This window comes from Microtus oregoni, unplaced genomic scaffold (genome assembly GCF_018167655.1).
Source record: "Microtus oregoni isolate MIOR12 unplaced genomic scaffold, Mior012 000000F_ref0000247, whole genome shotgun sequence".
NCBI lineage: Eukaryota > Metazoa > Chordata > Mammalia > Rodentia > Cricetidae > Microtus > Microtus oregoni.
Window position 1 is genome coordinate 81,767,940 of NW_024543059.1, and position 18,741 is coordinate 81,786,680.

General features: G+C 44.8%; 1 protein-coding gene across 1 annotated transcript in view; it reads right to left on the minus strand.

Annotated features, from left to right (window-relative positions):
- Positions 1 to 16,983: 16,983 nt before the first annotated feature.
- Alg14 (ALG14 UDP-N-acetylglucosaminyltransferase subunit) overlaps positions 16,984 to 18,741 on the minus strand; it is a 70,037-nt gene continuing 68,279 nt past the window's right edge. The window contains exon 4 of the mRNA XM_041660262.1: positions 16,984 to 17,470. Within this exon, the coding sequence (XP_041516196.1) occupies positions 17,240 to 17,470 (231 nt within the window). The 3' untranslated portion in view covers positions 16,984 to 17,239. The remainder of the gene's footprint in view (positions 17,471 to 18,741) is intronic.

The following is an 18,741-nucleotide window of genomic DNA, read 5'->3' on the forward strand; positions in this document are numbered from 1 at the left end:
TAATATTCTGAAACACTTTGGTTCTTATCTTCAACTCAAGATCTGTCTTTTCTGGGCACCAGTCAGTGAGCAAGTATAAGCTTCTCTGTATTATTGTTTCATGCTCTGCTCCGTCACCTAAATTCATTATTATCCGTGACATAATGATAGACAATCACAGCTGTCTCAGATGAGTTTATGTATATTCCCATTTTCTTCTCCTAACTTCTGTGGGCACTTTCTCCCCTACTCCTTACCACATTGATGAAATTATAAATCATACTCCATAATGATGGACTCATGGAACTCAGGCAGAGCTAACCACAGGGAGGGAGGGAGAGAGGGAGGAAGGGAGGGAGGGAGGGAAGAAAGGAGGGAGGGAGGGAGGGCAAGACAGACAGAGACAGAGACAGAGAGAACGTCTTCCTTTGAAGTTACTGAATCAGGGGAATATAACCCAAAACTTCTGGTAACATAGAATGAAGACAGGAAGGGAAGAACAGAGTCTCTGAAGGAGCAGAAGTAGGCGAGGCCTGAATTCCTCAATCCACCCAGGCTTCAAACTGGATATTAACTCCTAGGCTTTCTTGCTAGGAATTAAAATTGTTTTTAGTTGGGCTTCCATTGATAAACCCTATGAATTTTGACATAGAAACTGGCTTTGCAGGTGCCACTTTCCCAACAACACTTGCTGAAACCATAGTCAATCCCACGTGTTCTTGGCTATCACAGCTGATGCTGAGCCTTCCAGCTGTTTGCAGTCAGAGTTCCAAGGACAGCAGAAAACTTTCACGCTCCGAGCACTGAAGAGAAAGGATTTGGATAGAAGGGTTTATCCTTTCACAGAATTATTCTATTCTGACTCATGTGCCAGGGTGGTGACGTCACACACCATAATGGCACTGATGGCAGATCCATATATGGAGAGACATTTGAGGATAAGCACTTCATCTTGAAGCCTACAGGACCTGACATCTTGTCCATGGGAAATGCTGGACCAAACACAAATGGTTCCCAATGCTTTGCATCTTTTTTTTTTTTCATCTGCACTGCCAAGTGGCTGAATGGCAAACATGTGTGGTCTTTGGGAAGGTGAAAGAAGACATGAGCTTCGTGGGAGCCATGGAGGCTTTGGGTCCGGGAACAGCAAGACCAGCAAGATCACCATTTCTAAGTGAATAACTCTAATTGTTTTGACTTGCGGGCATCCTACCCACTCAGACCATGCCCCCCTGTAGCTCAGGAGAGAGCCCCCACCCCATCTGCTCTCAATATACTATAATCTCTGCTCTCACTGAAGTTCTTTGGGTTCCATAGTTTCCCCATTCCCCTTCAAGTCTAGCTGGATTGCAAAGTTAAGTTTATGAGTATGAATAAAAACTAAAGAAGGAAAAACAATTGTGACATAGAAACCATACAAGTGTCTATTATGAATCCACAGCATTGCTCTAGGGCCTGGCACCTGACCACGGCTCTACAGGCACTGGAGAAGTTCAAGTGCTGGATGATTACTTCAGGCCGAATCTGAGGATGCTCTGGCAGAGGGCAAGAATTACGAGAACAGGAAAACAGAGTGGCCTGCTGTATTAATGTTCACAGGAACCATAGGAAGTGTGGTGAGACACGACATTATGGATGCAGGGAGACAGGATATAGTGTGCTTAGAAGATAACCTGAAAGGCATAGCTTCTAAAGGCAGGAACACGTGGGTCTTGCCTGGCTACCCAGTGGCTACTTGGCGCCAGACAAGCCAAGTGTCTAGATTGAAGTTTCTTCACTGAGGAACAAGATATACCATTAGTACATATCTCACTATATTATGAAGGTTGACTGCAAAGCAGTCCATACAGTGTTATGGGCACTATGGATCCAATATATGCTGGCTGTAACTATTATCAATATTTTGGAAGGATGTACTGTTTTGGATTTAATTTTATAAAATCATAGAATAATTGAAAATAATAGCTATGAGGCTTTGTGTGAGCAGGAAGGCTTACCTCTCATTTTACATGTAACACTCAAAACATTTTCATGGAGGCTCATGCCTGTAATCAATTTTCAGGAGGAAGCAAGATCATTGCCATAGGTTGGAGATTTGTTCATTCTACATTGTGAGTTCTGGGCCAGCTATGGCTACATAGTGAGACCCTATCTCGAAAAATGAAAACAACCGCGACGGTCTGGGGATGTAGCTCATTTGGTAGCGTGCCTGCTTGCCAGGAAGGAGGCTGTGGGTTGGATACTCGGCACCAAATAAATTAGGCGTGGTGGCAATACCTGCAGTCAGGGTAGAGTGGCGGGAGTATGAGAAGATGAAGCCAGTCTTAGCCTGTATAGCAAGCTGGGATGCGCCTCGGACACGTGAGAGCTTGTCTCAAAAAAGAAAGTATTGGGAATTGGAGCACCCATGTGCCTCCCTAACCTGCCTTGGTTTGGATTCAAATTAAAAAAAAGCTAAACTGGAGGTCTTGCTCAGGGGTAGCCTGCTCGCCTCGCCTGTGCCAGGTCTTGGGCTCATTCCCCACGGACATATGTACACAGGACAAATACACAAACGAGCCGGGGTACAGGCAGATAGCAGACAGAGAGAGAGGGGGGAGAGAAGGCGTCCCTCAAAGACTTTCTGGACGTTTTCTGGGGATGATCTCCATCCTCCAGCAGATCCTCAGTAAGACACCAACGTTGCTATTCAAAGTATTCGGAATCACAGCGGATTTTGGCAGGTGACCATGAAGGCCACTGACCTCCAGGTCAGGCACTGGGCTCCAGCAGCCCGATTACATTTGTGTTGTATCCAGATGAACAAACAAGAACCCAGGGAAGCCAAAGGATCTGCCCAGAGACCTAGTTCACGAGCACCAATACTGGGGCTCAGGTCTCCCCACTCTCTGATTTCACAGAGGTATCCGTGGTCCCTTAAAGAGGTACTTAACAAATGTAACAATTAAAAAACTTACTCATTCATATGTTGTAGTATTTGGGATGGAAGCCAGGGCCCTGTGCATGCTAGGCAAGCACCCTGTCAATGGACTGTCTATCACTGGCCCTTCATAAAATCTGTTTCAAGGCAGGGTCTTGTTGGCCAGGCTGATCTCAGACTTTAATCCTCCTGCCTCAGCCATCCTGAGTAGCTGGAGTGTACCACCAAACCGACTTAATGATTATTTTATTCTTCGATTTTTAATTTTTGGTGTAGATGTATGTGTCTGTGTATGAGAATGTGTGGATGCCCAAGGAGGCCGGAAGAGGGTCAGATCCTATCGAGCTGGGATCACAGGCAGTTGTGAGCCGCCGGACATGGGTGATGGGAACAGAGGTCCTGAGGAAGAGCAGTGGGCACTCCTAACTGCCGTGCTATTGCTCCAGCCACACACCAGCTCTCAGAGTAAAATTTTAAGAATTTTTTACGGCAATAAATATTCTTCAGAAATGTAATTTACTGTTTGTTTCTTTCTTTGAGATAGGGTCTCTCTACATAGTCCTGGCTATCCTGGAACTAACTCTGTAGACATGCTGGCCTCGAACTCACAGAGATCCACCAGTGTCTGCCTCCCGAGTGCTGGGATTAAAGGTGTGTGCCATCATGATTTTGTTTTTGAGATAGGATCTCCACATGGTGCCCAGTCTTGTCTGTAGCTCTTGGGCTCAAGTGATGCTATTGTCCAAGGGGTGGTGAGACTATAGCTATGCAGCATGGTGTCTGGCTAAGAAAATGACTTCTCTGGTGCTGGGAGTTGAACCCAGAATCTTGACTATAGTCGGTAAGCACTTTGCCACGGAACTATACCTCGATCCCATAAGAACTAACTTTCTTTCTCTTTTCTTTCTGTCTATTCTCCCAACCACCATACACACTTCCTTCTTTCTCTTTTGGAAAGGTACTCACTATATGGGCCAGGCTGACTTTTAATTTATAGTTTTCCTGCCTCATGGCTGGGATTGTAGGTCACCACACCCTGTAAGAATGTGTGTGTGTGTGTGTGTGTGTGTGTGTCTATGGTGGTACATGTAGATACACATGCACATATACATGTGTGGGGGGCAGAGATTAATATGCTTTTTTTCAATTACTTGACACTTTACCTTTATAAAAATTAATTAATTAATTTGAGACAAAGTCTTATTATGTAGCTCTGGCTGTCCTGGAACTCGCTCTGTAGACCAGGCTGGCCTGAAACTCACAATGATCCCCTTGCCTCCGCCTCCCAAGTGCTGGGATTAAAGCTGTGTGCCACCATACCCGGCACCACTTTACTTTTTTTTTTTTTTTTTTTTTTTTTTTTTTTTTTACCACTTTACTTTTTGAGACAAGGTCTCTCCCTGAACCTGGAACTCGTCAGTTTGGTTAGGCTGGCTGGCCGATGTGCCGGCCAATGGACCCTCCTGCCTCTGGCTCCTCAGTGTCGGGATTAGCAGCAAGCCCTACCATGCTCAGTTTTCTCATGGGCTCTGGAGATCCAAGTTCAAGTCCATCCTCATGCTTGTGTAACGAGCACCTTATTAGCAGAGCCATTATTATTATTATTATTATTATTATTATTATTATTATTATTATTGCAACCCAATAATGTAATTGTTAATGGTGACATAATTATTATATGGCTATGTAATAATTTATTAAGTACTTACCATTTTTGGTTTTTTCTCATTTTTATTATACCTGGCATTTAGATCGTTGCTTTACTGTGCTGCTTTACTCCCCAACTGATGACTCTTTCTGGGAGTTTTCTCATCTATTAATAAGAAGTAGCAATACTATTCCTAATGCTATTGAGAGAATCCAGTGAATGTGGTATCTGTGAAAGATCAAAACCTGTGCCTGTCATGTAAGCACTCAATTCCGTTCACTACAATCATTATTCCTAACTGTAGGTATCTGTGGTTAGTATCCAAAACAGAATTAAACTGACTCCTTGCTATTAAGCAAATCAAATGATGCCCCTTCAAAATAGTGTAATAAATTTTGTGGGCAGACATTTGCTTTTTCAAATTACCCATAGTTTGCTGAATGCTTCATTGTGATTGACTAGATTTTATTTCTGTACCTCAGGATGTCCTTGGAGGGAAAGTGGGGGGTCTCTGCATATCAGCAGTTACTTCCTAGCATTCGGGTTTAGAGGAAACAGAGGCCCACATTTGGTTGACTGGACATCCGTTCAGCAATGTTACATCTAGTTAAGTCACCTTGAGAGCCTGTGGTTGGGCCAGCAGCTACAGGTCAGAAGTTCAGAACAAAGAGTGAAATCCCAGGATTAACTGTCATACTCTCGAACCAAATATTTCTCTGTTGAGTCAACCTCCCATGGTAATTCGGAGGCTTTACCACCACTGCTGTCTGTCTGCCACATGCTCAGTTGGCACCAACAAGGTGGGGCACAGTCAAAAAGCAATTTACCGGGTAGAAGCTGCTTTTCAGGAGGGTCTGGGGAGTACCAGAGATCCGCGGGGAGTGTGGTTTTCTCCTTTGGCAGCGCAGTGGGAAAGAATGTGGAATCGTAAGAACTGTCTGAGTTCTGGCTCTGCCAACAGCCAGCTGTGTACCCAAAGCAAATGACTCGAGTTTCTCCTTTACAGAGTTAAGAACTTCTTTTGTTTTGTTTTGTTCTTCAGATTCCTGCTATAACTTTTCAAGAAGAGGCAGTAGGCTAAGCATGGTAGCCCATGCCTGTAATCCCATCATTTCAGAGGTAGAGCAGGAGGATCAGGAGTTTAAGGCTAGCCTTAGCTACACAGTGGATCTGAGGCTAGCCTGTGTTGCTTGAGACCCTGTCTCAAAAACAAAATGACAAAAACAATGAAGTGGTAGCCATAATTTAGCCCACTGCTGGTATGTGCAAGAGCCAGGCAAGAACATTAATAGTGCTCCTGTTCTCAGCTACCTCTTCCTACCTGGCTGCGCTCCTGCAGGGAGAACTTGCTTGTGCAGTGTCTGTTCCTTAACCTACAGGGCCAACACCATCCATATTTCCCCTTTACGAGCAACTCTGTCATCTCTGAGTCCCAGGCATGGCTCACTTGTATTCTATAGACAACAGATCCATGTAAGTCCTAGAAGTAGGCTGGACCACGAGACAGGATTCTGGGGTCCCTTTAACAATTCAACTTTAACAAGAGATATGGACACAGCCCTATGTCCCCATGTGGAGACAACTGGGGATCTCTGAAGTATATAGCCTAAGTTGCCTGGCTTTGAGAAATAAGAGTCAAAAAGTTCGCCCAGTAGAGCTACCACCTGGCCCATTGCTAGTGCTCAATAAATGATGAGGGGGTACTACCTACTGCCATTGAGGGATCTCAAAGATGATGGATGCCACTCAAATTCTTCTTTATGTGATAAGGAAACCCAAACAAACTGGAAAATGTAAATTAGCCACAGTTAAACCTGTGTAGGTGGGAAAGCCAGCACCTACACACAGGGCTCCACAGGCCATCTGCCTTCCCTCTGCTCCAGACTGCAGTTGTTAGGGCAACAAAAGCAGGGACACTCTGAGGCCAATGGGAACTACGATGTTTTTGGCTCATAGAGGTGACCTGAGCTATTACCATCTTCTGCTCCATGTTAGGGAGCGTGTCCTTAGAGAAAAGGGAGCCTTCAGAGCGAGTGAAAATCCTCCCTAACATCCGGTCAGGCTGACTCTGGAATGCCTCAAATATTTACCGAGCAGCAAGAGGCACAGGCCTTTGGGTGATAAAGGACGTGGTGACATTTTGTGCTTGGTAGCAGGCTGTTGACTAAGAATATCAGGTTAGAAAAATGGATTCGGGCTCCTGGATCAGGTTTGCAGGCTGAAAATTTTCCCTCGTGTTAAGCGTAAAAGAAAAGCAGTGTTCAAACGGCCTCTCTTGGCCTTATTTTAAAACCTAGTTGGATTTTTAGTTTGCCTACAATCATATGTTCTTTGATTTGGGAAATCTGGAAATTTCTTCTGTGACATATGTGGGGGGTTGTGTGGATGTCTGGCATCTGCATTTATGGGTATTCATGTGTCCGTGAGCACATGTGCTTGTGCAGGTACATGAGCACGCCTGGGCGTGCGATAGCCAGATGTTGGCATCAGCTGTCTTCCTTAACCAGTCTCCACCTGTTGGGACAGAGTGTCTCCCTGAACCCAGGGCTCACGAGTCTAGCTAACCAGCTAGCTCTGAGAACCCCTGTCTCCATCTCACTAAGGCTGGGATTGCAGGCAGGACCCTACACCGTTTTAAGAGCATCCTGGGGTTCTGAACTCCCATCCTCAAGCTTGCATGACAGGTGATTCCACTGAGCCGTCTCCCCAGTCCTGAGGGTTAACCATTCTTCATCGGCAGCTCCACCCACGGCTACAGATCCCCAGAGAACTGCAAATGTAGTTCATGAAAAAGCTTGTACAAAAATATTCACAGAGCCATTACATCTAATAACACCAAATCCAGAAATAACCCAAATGTTAGATGGATAAATGAAATGTCCCAGGTAGAGCCATACAATGCGATAGTATCTAATTGATAAAAGGAATAAAGTAGGGGCTTGGGAGATGACTCAATCGAATCTGCTTGCAAGCATGAGGACTGGAGATCAGACCCCCAGCACTTACGTGATAAACCAGGCATGGCAGCGTGTTCTTATAATACAGTTCAAGGTTGGGGGCAGCAGAGAGAAGCTGATCCATAGAGTTCACTGGCCAGTCAATCTAGCTGAATCATTGAGCCCCAAAATCAGTGGAAAACCCTGTCTCAAATATAAGCTGGAAGGTGACCAAAAAAGACATAGGACTTCAATATCTATATGCACATGCTCACATGAATGTGTACACACCCTGTACAACACACACACAGACACACACACACACGATATGGGTGAAACTTGAAACTACTACGCCAGGTGAATGAAGCTAGTTACAAAAGACCAATAGCAGATGATTCCCTTTGTATAAAATGACAAATCCAAGTCTATAAAATGATGAATCCCTAGACAGAAACTGGGTTGGCGTCCAGGGGCAGTGGAAAGATGTTGAGGAGAGTAACTCCTACAAACCCGAGGTGTCTCTTAGGAAAGATGAAACATGGCCTGAAATTCATACTGACGGCTGCACAACTGTGAAAGTGCTAAAACCCACTGGATCGCATCTGGGTGGATCTTACGGTGTGTGAACTATATTGCAGTGATGGCCACTGTGGCTAGCATGAAATAGCTTGCTCCTGTATCTTGACAAAGTGGCCTCATTTTGTCACCCCAGCATAGCCCCTTCTGTCCCCTGAGCCACTGTGACTGAGGTGAACTATAGCTTTCTTCTTTCTGTCGAGACACGGTTTCACAAACGTAGTTCTGGCTGACCTGGAACTCACTATTTAGACCACAGTGAGTTCTGGCTGGCCTCGAACTCATGGAGCTCTCCTGCCTCTGTCTCTGTGCTGTGATCAAAGGCACGTGCCATGCTTGGCTTTACAGTTTGCGAACTGGCCTTCTGCACCTCCCTTTCTCCCTTCCCTCTGAACTGTCTTTTCTCACATCTGAAGTCCTTAACACCTAGAGGACAGCTGAAGTGACATTTGGACTCAAAGCCCTGACATCCTCACTCTCTGAAGGATAAACCCAGTCACACATGGATAAATGGGCAGGCTGTGTGCAGTCGATACTGCATTGGGAGATTGTAGTACAGACTTGAGTGGTAGGGCTCTGAGCCTTGCATCTTCCAGCTGAACCTGCTGAGCCACTCTTAGCCCGTCTAGTCTTCCCCCGTGGAAGCGTAGACACCAGGAGGCAGAGAGAAGTCTTTTTCTGTCCCCTGTGTGGTGCTGATCCCCAGTCTGTGGGCTTCATTAAATGATGGCTGTTTTCCACTACCAATTTGTAAGGTAAATTGATGCAATGCAATAGGTAATTAGGGCTGGAAGTACAGCTCAGAACATTTGCCTAATGTGTGCGAGGCCATGGTTTCCAGCCTGGTGCTGCAATAAAATTAAAAAGCTAATTGGAAAATGAACTATCAAAAGCAGCCAGTTTCTCCCAAGTTTGGCTACCTTGGCTTACTATTAAAAAAGGAAGCAGTTTCTTGCCCTCGAGGCAAAAGGAAGATATATTCCTACACCAGGAAAGGAACAGGGTTTTTCTTTTCCCTTGCTCACGTGGGCCTCATGTCGCAGTGAAACAGAAACCAGTGGATACTTGGAAACCCTTTAACCATATGCAGACGAATAAGCAAACTGTTGGACTTGAGTCCTAATCTTTTTTCCTTTCCTGTAGAGCAGAAGTCTTTTTTTTCCCACTCTAATAAACTTGAGCCTTTGAAACAGAAGTCATGTGTCTCTTATATGACGATTAGCAGCAAGAATGTGGAAAACGAGATAGCTGGGAAGTGTGAAACCTTAATTAATACCCACGCTATTTGCCTGAAAGCAAGAACAACGTTCTGGCAGGGAAGGACCGAGTAGCGTTTCTGTCTCACTTGGAACCCTCAACCCCTTCCTGCCCCTCTTCGCCTCCTTAGTCTTTTAAAAATATTGATTTCATGTTTAAAGAGAACTTTTAAAAAAGTTTTCAGCTTGGCTCCCGTGATTGAATCACAGTCATTTTCTATGATATCCAAGAGGGCCTCTCTCCCCTTTTCAGGGGCCCTGTGTGGCTGCCAACCCTCAGAATGTACCAGCTCAAACTACGGCTAGACTAAAACTGAAGAAAAGCCAGGCAGCAGCAGGAGGGATAGAAGAGCCTGGAATGGCAGGCTCTTGTCTCTTTTCAAAAAGAGAGAGGCAAAAAAATAAATAAATAAAATAAAAAAAAAAAAAAAGAGAGAGGCAGAAACTTCAGAGAGAAGGGAAGACAAGACGTCAATAGAAATACCATATACAGAGTTGGCAGGGAGACGGCGCGGAATGGAAAAGAAGTCCAAGCCTGACCTTATTCACTTCCAGCCTAGAAGGCGAATTAAAAGAGATTCAATTCTCAAACTGATTTTCCCAGAATTCTCCGGACCTAAAACCATGTAGAGCCTATCCCATGGTCCACTGACAACCCAGGCAAACAAGCTGAGCCTATAAAAGCCAGGCGGAAGGCTAGCCTAAAGTGTTCTCCTCATGATCGTACTGAAACCCAAGTACCTCTGAATGAAATGATGAAAGGGCTGACTCCCAGGTCTGTCACCAGAACAGGGACCAAAAGAAAATGGTAAGCCGAGACTGTTTGTTCATTTCCTGGCCGCCCAGACTCGAATAATCACACAGAAACTGTATTGATTACAATACTATTTGGTCAATAGCTTAGCCATATTCCTTGCTAGCTCTTACATCTTGACAAAACTACAGAGAAACCCTGTCTCGAAAAACAAAAATAAACAAAACAAAACAAAAAACCATCTTGAATCAACCCATTTTTATTCATCTATGTATTGCCTCGAGGCTGTGGCCTACCAGGAAGGCTTAGTCTACATGGTGTCTGTCTCTTTGGCTCTGCCTACTCTCTTTCTATATTTCTGTTCGGATTTCCTGCCTGGCTTTACTATTGGTCCAAACATCTTTATTCATTAATCAATCAAGCAGCACATATACAGAAGGACTTCCCACATCAGAGAATAGCTGGGGAAATAGCCATGCCCCATCACCTGGCAACAGTCGGGAGGCAGTGACAAGCACACGGGGAATCACCACAGAAGGCCATCACGTCTTTCCTTCTTATACTAGGTGTGAACATTTCCACAATTCCAAGTTCTAAAAGCAGAGAGAGAGAGAGAGAGAGAGAGAGAGAGAGAGAGAGAGAGACAGCTCTGCAGTTACAAGTACTTGCTGCGCTTGCCAAGGACCCAGCTTCAGTACCCAGCACCTGCATGGTCACCCGCACCTGCCTGTATCCCCAGCTCCAGGAGATCCCATGCCCTTTTGTGAGTACACCAGGAATGTACGTGTGCACATATACCTATGCAGTTAAACATTTATACACATAAAAACTTCAAAGTAAATAAATCATTAAACAATTTTACACTCCAAGAATAGAGCTGATAAGATAGGTGTATACAAGCAACAACAAAAAATAAATCTTAAAATAAAAGGACTTGGATATGGAAGCAGGAGTTTGGGGGTCAGGCGAAAGCTTGTGTATCACGTACTTTTCCAGGACTGTGATGAAGTACCACGACCAAGGCAAGAAGAAAGGGCTTATTTTGGACATATGGTTCCAAGAGGGTGAAGAATCTGTCACCATCACAGCAGGAAAGCGTGGCAGCTGGAGCAACAACTGAGAACTTATATCTCACGCCACAAGCAGGAAACAGAGAACTAACTGGAGATATCTTGGGTCATTTGTAAACTTACAGCCTCCCCTCTGTGGCAATCATCTTCCGGCTAGGTCATGCCTCCCAATCCTCAAACAGCACTAACTGTGGCCGAAAGTCTCGAGACTTTGGGGACATCTCATTCAGACCAAAACAGGTAGCAATGACAATGACGATGATGACGATGACGATGATAAACTCATGGGTCTGAGCACTTGGCCTGTATGGGTAGAATGTGAGTCTCCACTTTCTTGGTTGTTGGCGATCTTATTATTGAATAAGAGTTTCCAGATGCTACCATATATGAAGCCATCGTTGCTGTTAATGGGCTATGTCCTTGCATGGTAGATACTGACAAATAAGGCTCAAGCACAGAATCTCACTGGGGTCTTTGACAATTCTAAAGGTGTAATACGTGAGACTAAAAAGCTCCAGGGCCTCTGGTCTAGATGAACTATCACCAAAGTAGACCTGGGTCAAGTCTGGATATATATGAACTTATATGTTTAATTAATATCAATCTTTTGTCCAGAACTATGGTGTAAGTATTGCTAAGTGTGGAACAAGGAGACCAAATGCGAATGTCCTATAGTCCCTGAAGCAAAACGAACACTGTGAATGACGTCATAATCTGCACCTTCCACCGGTGCTCTTGGGCTCAGGGCCCAGCCATGCTCAAAAGGCAGCAGACTCTGTGGTAAGCTTGCTTGCAGATGGCTGTGCCACAGAGTTCTTTGGAGATGCAACCCAAACTAGGCTCCAGGAAACAGGAAGACTGTGGAGGTGAAATTTAAGCTTGACAGAGGGCAGATATTTCAGCGATGGCCTTTCAAATCTCAGCTACAATGTCTTTTTTTTTTAATGTATCTATTTCTATTTTATGTAATTGATATTTTGCCATGGGTGTTGGGTTCCCTGAGACTGGAGCTGTAGACAGTTGTGAGCTGCCATGTTGGTGCTGAGAATTGAAGTCAGATTCTCTGGAAGACAGCCAGTGCTTTTAACCACTGAGCCATCTCTCTGGCCCCCTAAAATGTCTTTTTTGAGGCTTTTCTTTTTCAAGAGAGGCGAGGACATGGCCCTTAATGGTACCCTGCTTATTTCCTTACTAGTACTGTGTGAAGGTAAGTCTGGGATTGGGAATGTAGCCACATGGCCCTGGATTCAAACCTCGGCACTGAAGTGGGGAGGGTTTTGGGAGGGAGAAGCAAAACAGTGTCTGGCAGATGCTAGAGAAAGCTGGGTCAAGTCCAAGCTCTGTTACATTTAGTAAGTTATTTAGCCTCTCTGTGCTTCGATTCCTTAATAAGATGTGTCAATCGAACTAGGAACTTATGCTGAGTTGTATTTAAGTTGTGGCCATGGAGGGCAGGGAGGTGACTCAGTGACAGAGAGCACTTACCTAGTTCCTGGGGTAGGTGTGGAGACCATGAGTCTGAAAGGAATGGGTCAGTGTAAGGTAGGTATCGTGTCCACGGCAGAATCAATGGATGAATTTAGCAAATGAGAGAAGCAGTAAGGTCACTACCAAAGAAAGAAAAAAGAAGAAAGGATAAGGGAAAGTTCCAGTAATACTAATTTTCTTCTCTTTTCTCTTGGCTCTACTCAAAGCTTTCACATGCTAGACAATTGCTCTATCGCTATGATGTCATCCTTAATACTGAAGAGACGTTCCTACTGGCAACTAAAGGTGCTTAATATTGTAATGCCGTCAAGCCCCTTTTAGCTGGGGCTAGGGAGGCAGATCAGTGGGTAACATGCCTGTGTGCAAGTTTGAGAACCTGAACTCAGAGTCCCCCGAATACACATAAAGCCTGGCATGGTAGTGTGTCCCTGTATCCCTGTGGAGACAGAAGCCAGGGGTTCACTGGCCTAGCCGGATGGGAGAGCTTTAAGTCCAGTGACAAACCCTGTCTCAAAAGACAAAGGCAGAGACCTGATTGAAGAAGAAATCCAATGCCAACCCCTGGTCTCCACCCACACTTATCCTCAGGGGGATTTACCTCCCCCTACCCGGCACCGCCACCATCCCTCCCTTTAGCATACAGGGCTTTAGATAAAGGAATATACTGACTCAATCTGAGACGCAGTACAGAAAGAGGACAGGCTTACCAAGTTTAACTCACCGTGGTACTTCAGAAGGGAAGGTGATATATTTAAGTTGCTTTTGTAAAAGGAAGCTTGGGTCTTTGTAAGCAAGGACCTCTTGCTATTCAGTTTAACGTTCTACAGTGTTCTTGTTGACATGATTCCAGGGCCCTCCGTGCCAGGCGTGAGCTTCCTGCCATGCCTTCTGGACATCTTTTCCGAAACAGACCTTCTGACCTGGAAGGCTGCTGAGACCTTTCAGGATAGTCGAACAGCAGATAAAAATCTCCAGGGAAGTAGGTGTGGGCAGGATGTGTGGTTTCCCTGCCTCTCATCTGAAGGTTGATTTAGTTCGTTTGGCAGAAATGGTGTCTTATACTAAAAAGGTTCATTCTGGAGTGTTCCAAGAGAAACACAAAGGAACAAGCTACCTATTGATCGTCATTTCAAGTTGAAACTAGAACATTCTTTCTGAACAGCACTTTTAAAAAGGCACAGCAAGGAAGCTGTGCCTCTTACCATAGCCTCTGCCAGCACAAGCTGGATCTGCGAGTAACACACAGCAGGACATGCACCTGTTTACCGGATAATCTAGAACTGAGCAGGAAGACACGGTAGCAAGTGTCTCTCCCTGGCTCTGAGTGTGCGCAGCAGACCAAACCTGGGAAACTAATTTTCAGCTTTTAGTGGCACACTGCACAGACTCTTTCTCTGACGCTGCAGGCTAGTCACTAAGTAAGTAGGCGCTGCAGACATCGGGACGTGCAGTTCTGAGGTGGGGACACCTTTTGTATACTTTTCCCTGACTTGAGACCTTTTGCATTGGATTACCTGTGGGCAGAGGGGAGCTGTTGTCCAGCACTGATAGGTATCCAGGGGACTGAACACAGCCACTTTACCAAAGGCCACAGGGAGAAGGATTCTAATATGAATAAGACGTACACACGGCTGCCACCAATGCGTAGTTTCTCTCCAGCAAAATAGCAGCTCACTTCTCCGACCTGGGTAAGCTACGGTGATCTGCTGCCTGATAGTCTAGGTTAAGAGGGCAGTGTAAACAGCTAATGCCTGGTATTCAAGGACTAAACGCAAAGCAAGTCAGTCTTCGGTTGGATGCCCTGCCCAAAGGCCACTGAGGGCAGACAGTAAGTGCAGACGTGTCTGAGGTGCCTTCCACCAAATGGTCTCTAGCCCCAAGTTAAAGAAAACATATTCGTGACAGATGTGCCTCCTGTTTGGTTAAGGGGGGGGCGGGGGAGTCTGCTAAAAGAATAAGAAAGCTTACATTAGCCTTAGCATTGTGATGTAGGATTCCCCTCTGTATGCTACAGTATGTTTTGTTACCATTGGTTAATAAAGAAACCACTTTGGCCTATGGCAGGGCAGAATATAGCAAGGCGGGGAAATCCAAGCAGAGATAGAGGAGAAAAAAAGGTGGAGTCAGAGAGACACCATGTAGCCTTCCAAGAAGCAAGAGGTAACAAACTATGAGCCTCGTGGTAAAACACAAAATAACAGAAATAGGTTAATTTAAGATATGAGCTATCTAGGAATATGCCTGAGCTGTATGCCAAGCAGTGTAGGTTTTGTATGATTATTCAGGTCTGGGCAGCCAGGAAGCAAAAAAGCAATCTCGTTTACAGCACTGTATTTTTTTCAGTACCGGGGATTGAGCTCACGGACTCACCTATGCCAGGCAAGCACTCTATCAGGAAGACACGTTTTCTTTATTTTGAAAAGAGGAATCAGCTAAGTTACCTAGGCTGGCCTTGGCTTTACTCTGTAGTCTGGGTAGACCCGGAACTTCCCATCCTTCTGTCTCAGCTTCCTGAATAGCTTCAATTACAGGCTTGCACCAACAGGTCTGGCCTGCCTTACATATCAATTTCACATCATCCTGATGGTCATGCCTCTTTTTAATCCAACCAGGTATCTGTATCATCTTCCCTTTACTTGTGTGTGGCCTGCAAGTGCCACGGTGCTTGTATGGAGGTCAGGGGACGACCCACAAAAGTCAGGTCTCTCCTTTTACTATGTGGGTCCTGAGGACTGGACGTAAGTTGTGTGGCAGGCATCTTTACCTGCTCAACCATCGCGCTATCCCATCCCCCATTTCTTTACTAGATTTACATCACACGGAAACAACAGAATCTTTAAGATCGAAAACAAACATAAATTCATGTACTATACGTGGATGACTTAGCATTTTTTTTTGTGGCTTTGCTAAGGGAGCCGCCCTTACAAGGCAGGTGACAAACATTTGTGACCATTCAGGAATGTCTGTCACAGACACAGTGCTGTTACGTGCACGGTCTCAAGCAGCACCCGCTGCATAATTCGTGGGGTCTCAAATGTGAGTTCCTGTTTAAAATTAGGAAGATGTTTGAGGGAGGAGCCGAGAGGCCAAGTACTCCTCTAACACGGGGGCAGGTCTTTGGTTTAATCTCTGGCACCAGAGAATGGCGGCGGCAGCAGCAGAAACAAATAATACAACATGAAAAAAAATTAAAGATCGAAAGCAGAGTGTGGGCACCCTCCTGAGTGTGACACTCATACTCATGAAGTTGGTCCCACTCTCAACTGGGGCTACCTAGGCTCGGATCTGGCGTTGTCATTTCCTAGTCATGTGACTGGATGAGCCATCTATAATACAGGGACAGTAAGATTCTCTACCTCACTGAGTTCTTCCAGGTTGGAATTAGGTATTATTGGAACAGTGTTTAAAATACCTGGCATACAGCAAGCATTACATAAATGTTTATAAATACAGCTTCTATCAGGCAGGCTTACGCATCTCAAAAGGCTAGCGACAATTACAGCTGTGACATTGGAAATAAATTTAATTCTTTCTAATGTTTGAGAATTTAGATTCCTGATCAATAGAAACATGCTTTTTTAAAAATAATTTTTATTTATTTATTATGTATGTAGTATTCAGCCTGCATATATGCTTGCAGGCCAGAAAGGGGCACCAGATCTCATTACAGATGGTTGTGAGTCATCATGTGGTTGCTGGGACTTGAACTCAGGACTTCAGGAAAAGCAGCCATTGCTCTTAACCATTGAGTCATCTCTCCAGCCCTGGAACATGCTTTTATTACTACAACACTGGTCACTATTTATTTGAACCACACCGATTTTGAAAGACTGTCTGGATACAGGCCAACAACACAGACAGACTGAAGAATGAAGAAAGACATCGCTTATGGCCAGAGATCTGGAAGCATGTGGGGTGTAAACTGTCATGAAGCCAGTTTAACAAACTGCTTCCTCTAGGCTGTGATAGCTCACTGAGGACACTACTGCTCCCATAGAAGGATTCAAGCCTGACATGTCTGAACAAAACCAAAGGAACACCTTGTTCTCTCTCCCTCCCTCCCCTGTGTCCAGCTCCTATGGAGTCCAGGCTAGCTTCAAACTTGCTAGCTAGCCAAGGAGACCCATGAACTCCTGATCCTCCCCCATCTACCTCCCGAGTGCACATTCACACATTAGAGTGACAAGGCCTATCCCTAAGCCCGGCTTATCCTCTTCCTATCTTTTTATAATATTTTATTTCAAGCTGTAAAACAGGAAATGTTACCAAACAACAAACTCTATATTTAGGTTGAGAAAAACAAACCAAAACCAAACCAACGCCCCCCCCCAGAAAAAAAAAAACATAAACCCAAAACAAAAAGCCCCCATGGCTAGGCTATAAGAGTCAAAATAAAACCTGCAAGTAGTGTTATATACACTTTTATTTGGAAAACTATTTTGATGTGCAGACAAAGCTATTTGTTTTTCTTCACTGAGTTATCTGCATAGTTTAAATCCTTCACCCCTGATTATTCTTTGGGCTTTTGGAGAACTTTACAATAGAGATAGATAGATATAGTAAATATTATTGGTGATTGCATTAATTCTCAAGATTCTTAAGTTGCCTCCTGTCAAACAATTCGCCCAAGGTACACAGACTTGGGGTACTTCTCCTTAAGAGCCGGCCACTGAACGATGAAGCAATCACAGAGGTGAAAGAGGATCTTCCCAGACAGGGATAAAGTTTCCACTCGGCAGATGCTCTCGACGTAGACAATGATCACTTTCTTTATTCCAAGTATCCCAAGGAGCAGGGCAGACACACAAATGGGAACACACGTTCCCGGTCCATTACACAGCACCTTAAAACAAACAAACAAACAAATGAGACCAAGCTAAAATACAGAATCCTGTCTTCAGTGGACCATTCTGAATTTAAAAATACTCTAGTCTTGGAGGAGGGGTGGATTTATTAATCCAATTAAGTCTTCCTTTAAAAGAACACGGATGTGACGGTGTGAACTGAAGGCAATGCGCTCAGAGGTCATGCAGAGCTCTGATGTCTTGGCTTACCTGTTTTCCAGCTGTGACACTTGGGTCAAACCACTTAACTTCATCAATCTCTCTCTCTCTCTCTCTCTCTCTCTCTCTCTCTCTCTCTCTCGTGTGTGTGTGTGTGTGTGTTGTACACGGACTCATTCATGTGCAGGTAGAGACCAGAGGCAGACATTGGGGAGTCTCCTTTTATTGCTTTCCACTTTAGTTTTTGAGACTGGGTCTCTCACTGAATCTGGCGCTTGCCATTTCGGTTAAGTGACTGGCTAGGCCTGGAGTCTTACATCTGTCCCCCTCCACCCACCAATGCAGGGCTATTAATTAATTAATTAATTAATCCCGTGGCTTTTGGGTAGGTGCTGGGGTCCGAGCTCAGATGCTCATGCTGTATAGCAGGTACTTTACCTACCAAGCCATCTCCCTGGCGCCCTATAGATCATTTAACTTCAGACCTTGGACACAGTGCTTGGTTATTACTTGGTACTTGTTGGGACCATTTGGAGTCCCGGCCTTCAGCTGCTCTTCCCTGCTAGAGCCTTCTGATTAGAGTTACTAAAAGTTGTGCCTTGCCTTGAGGATCAGAGGATAAGGTTTTCACCTGTTGGCCCACTTGACTGTTGGGTATATAAGCCTCCATGGTGCTATTGAATAAAGGGCTTCTTACCAGTGATTAGACGTCCGTGTGTCTGTCTGTCTCTCTGTGTGTTTGTGTATTTCAACCTCCAGCCCCTTGCCTGAAGCTTGCGAACTGTATTGTAGCGTATGGGGGGGGGGGGCACAGTGCACGGCAGGTACTCATGGGATGGAGGATTTAGTCATTGGAGCCTCACAAATGGTCAGTGCCCCACAATAGAGAGAAAACAAAAACATACAAAACCCAACTAACTATGATCCATTCAGGTTTTTTTCTTCTACTTACATGTTTTCTTTTATATTTATTTATTTATTTTTAAAAAGAAAACAAGCTATCTTTTTTCATCTTACATATCAATTTCAGTTCCCATTCCCTCCCCACCTCCCACCCCTGTCCACTCCTCAGATAGGGTAAGGCACATTGCTTTGGGAAAGGTCTAAGGCC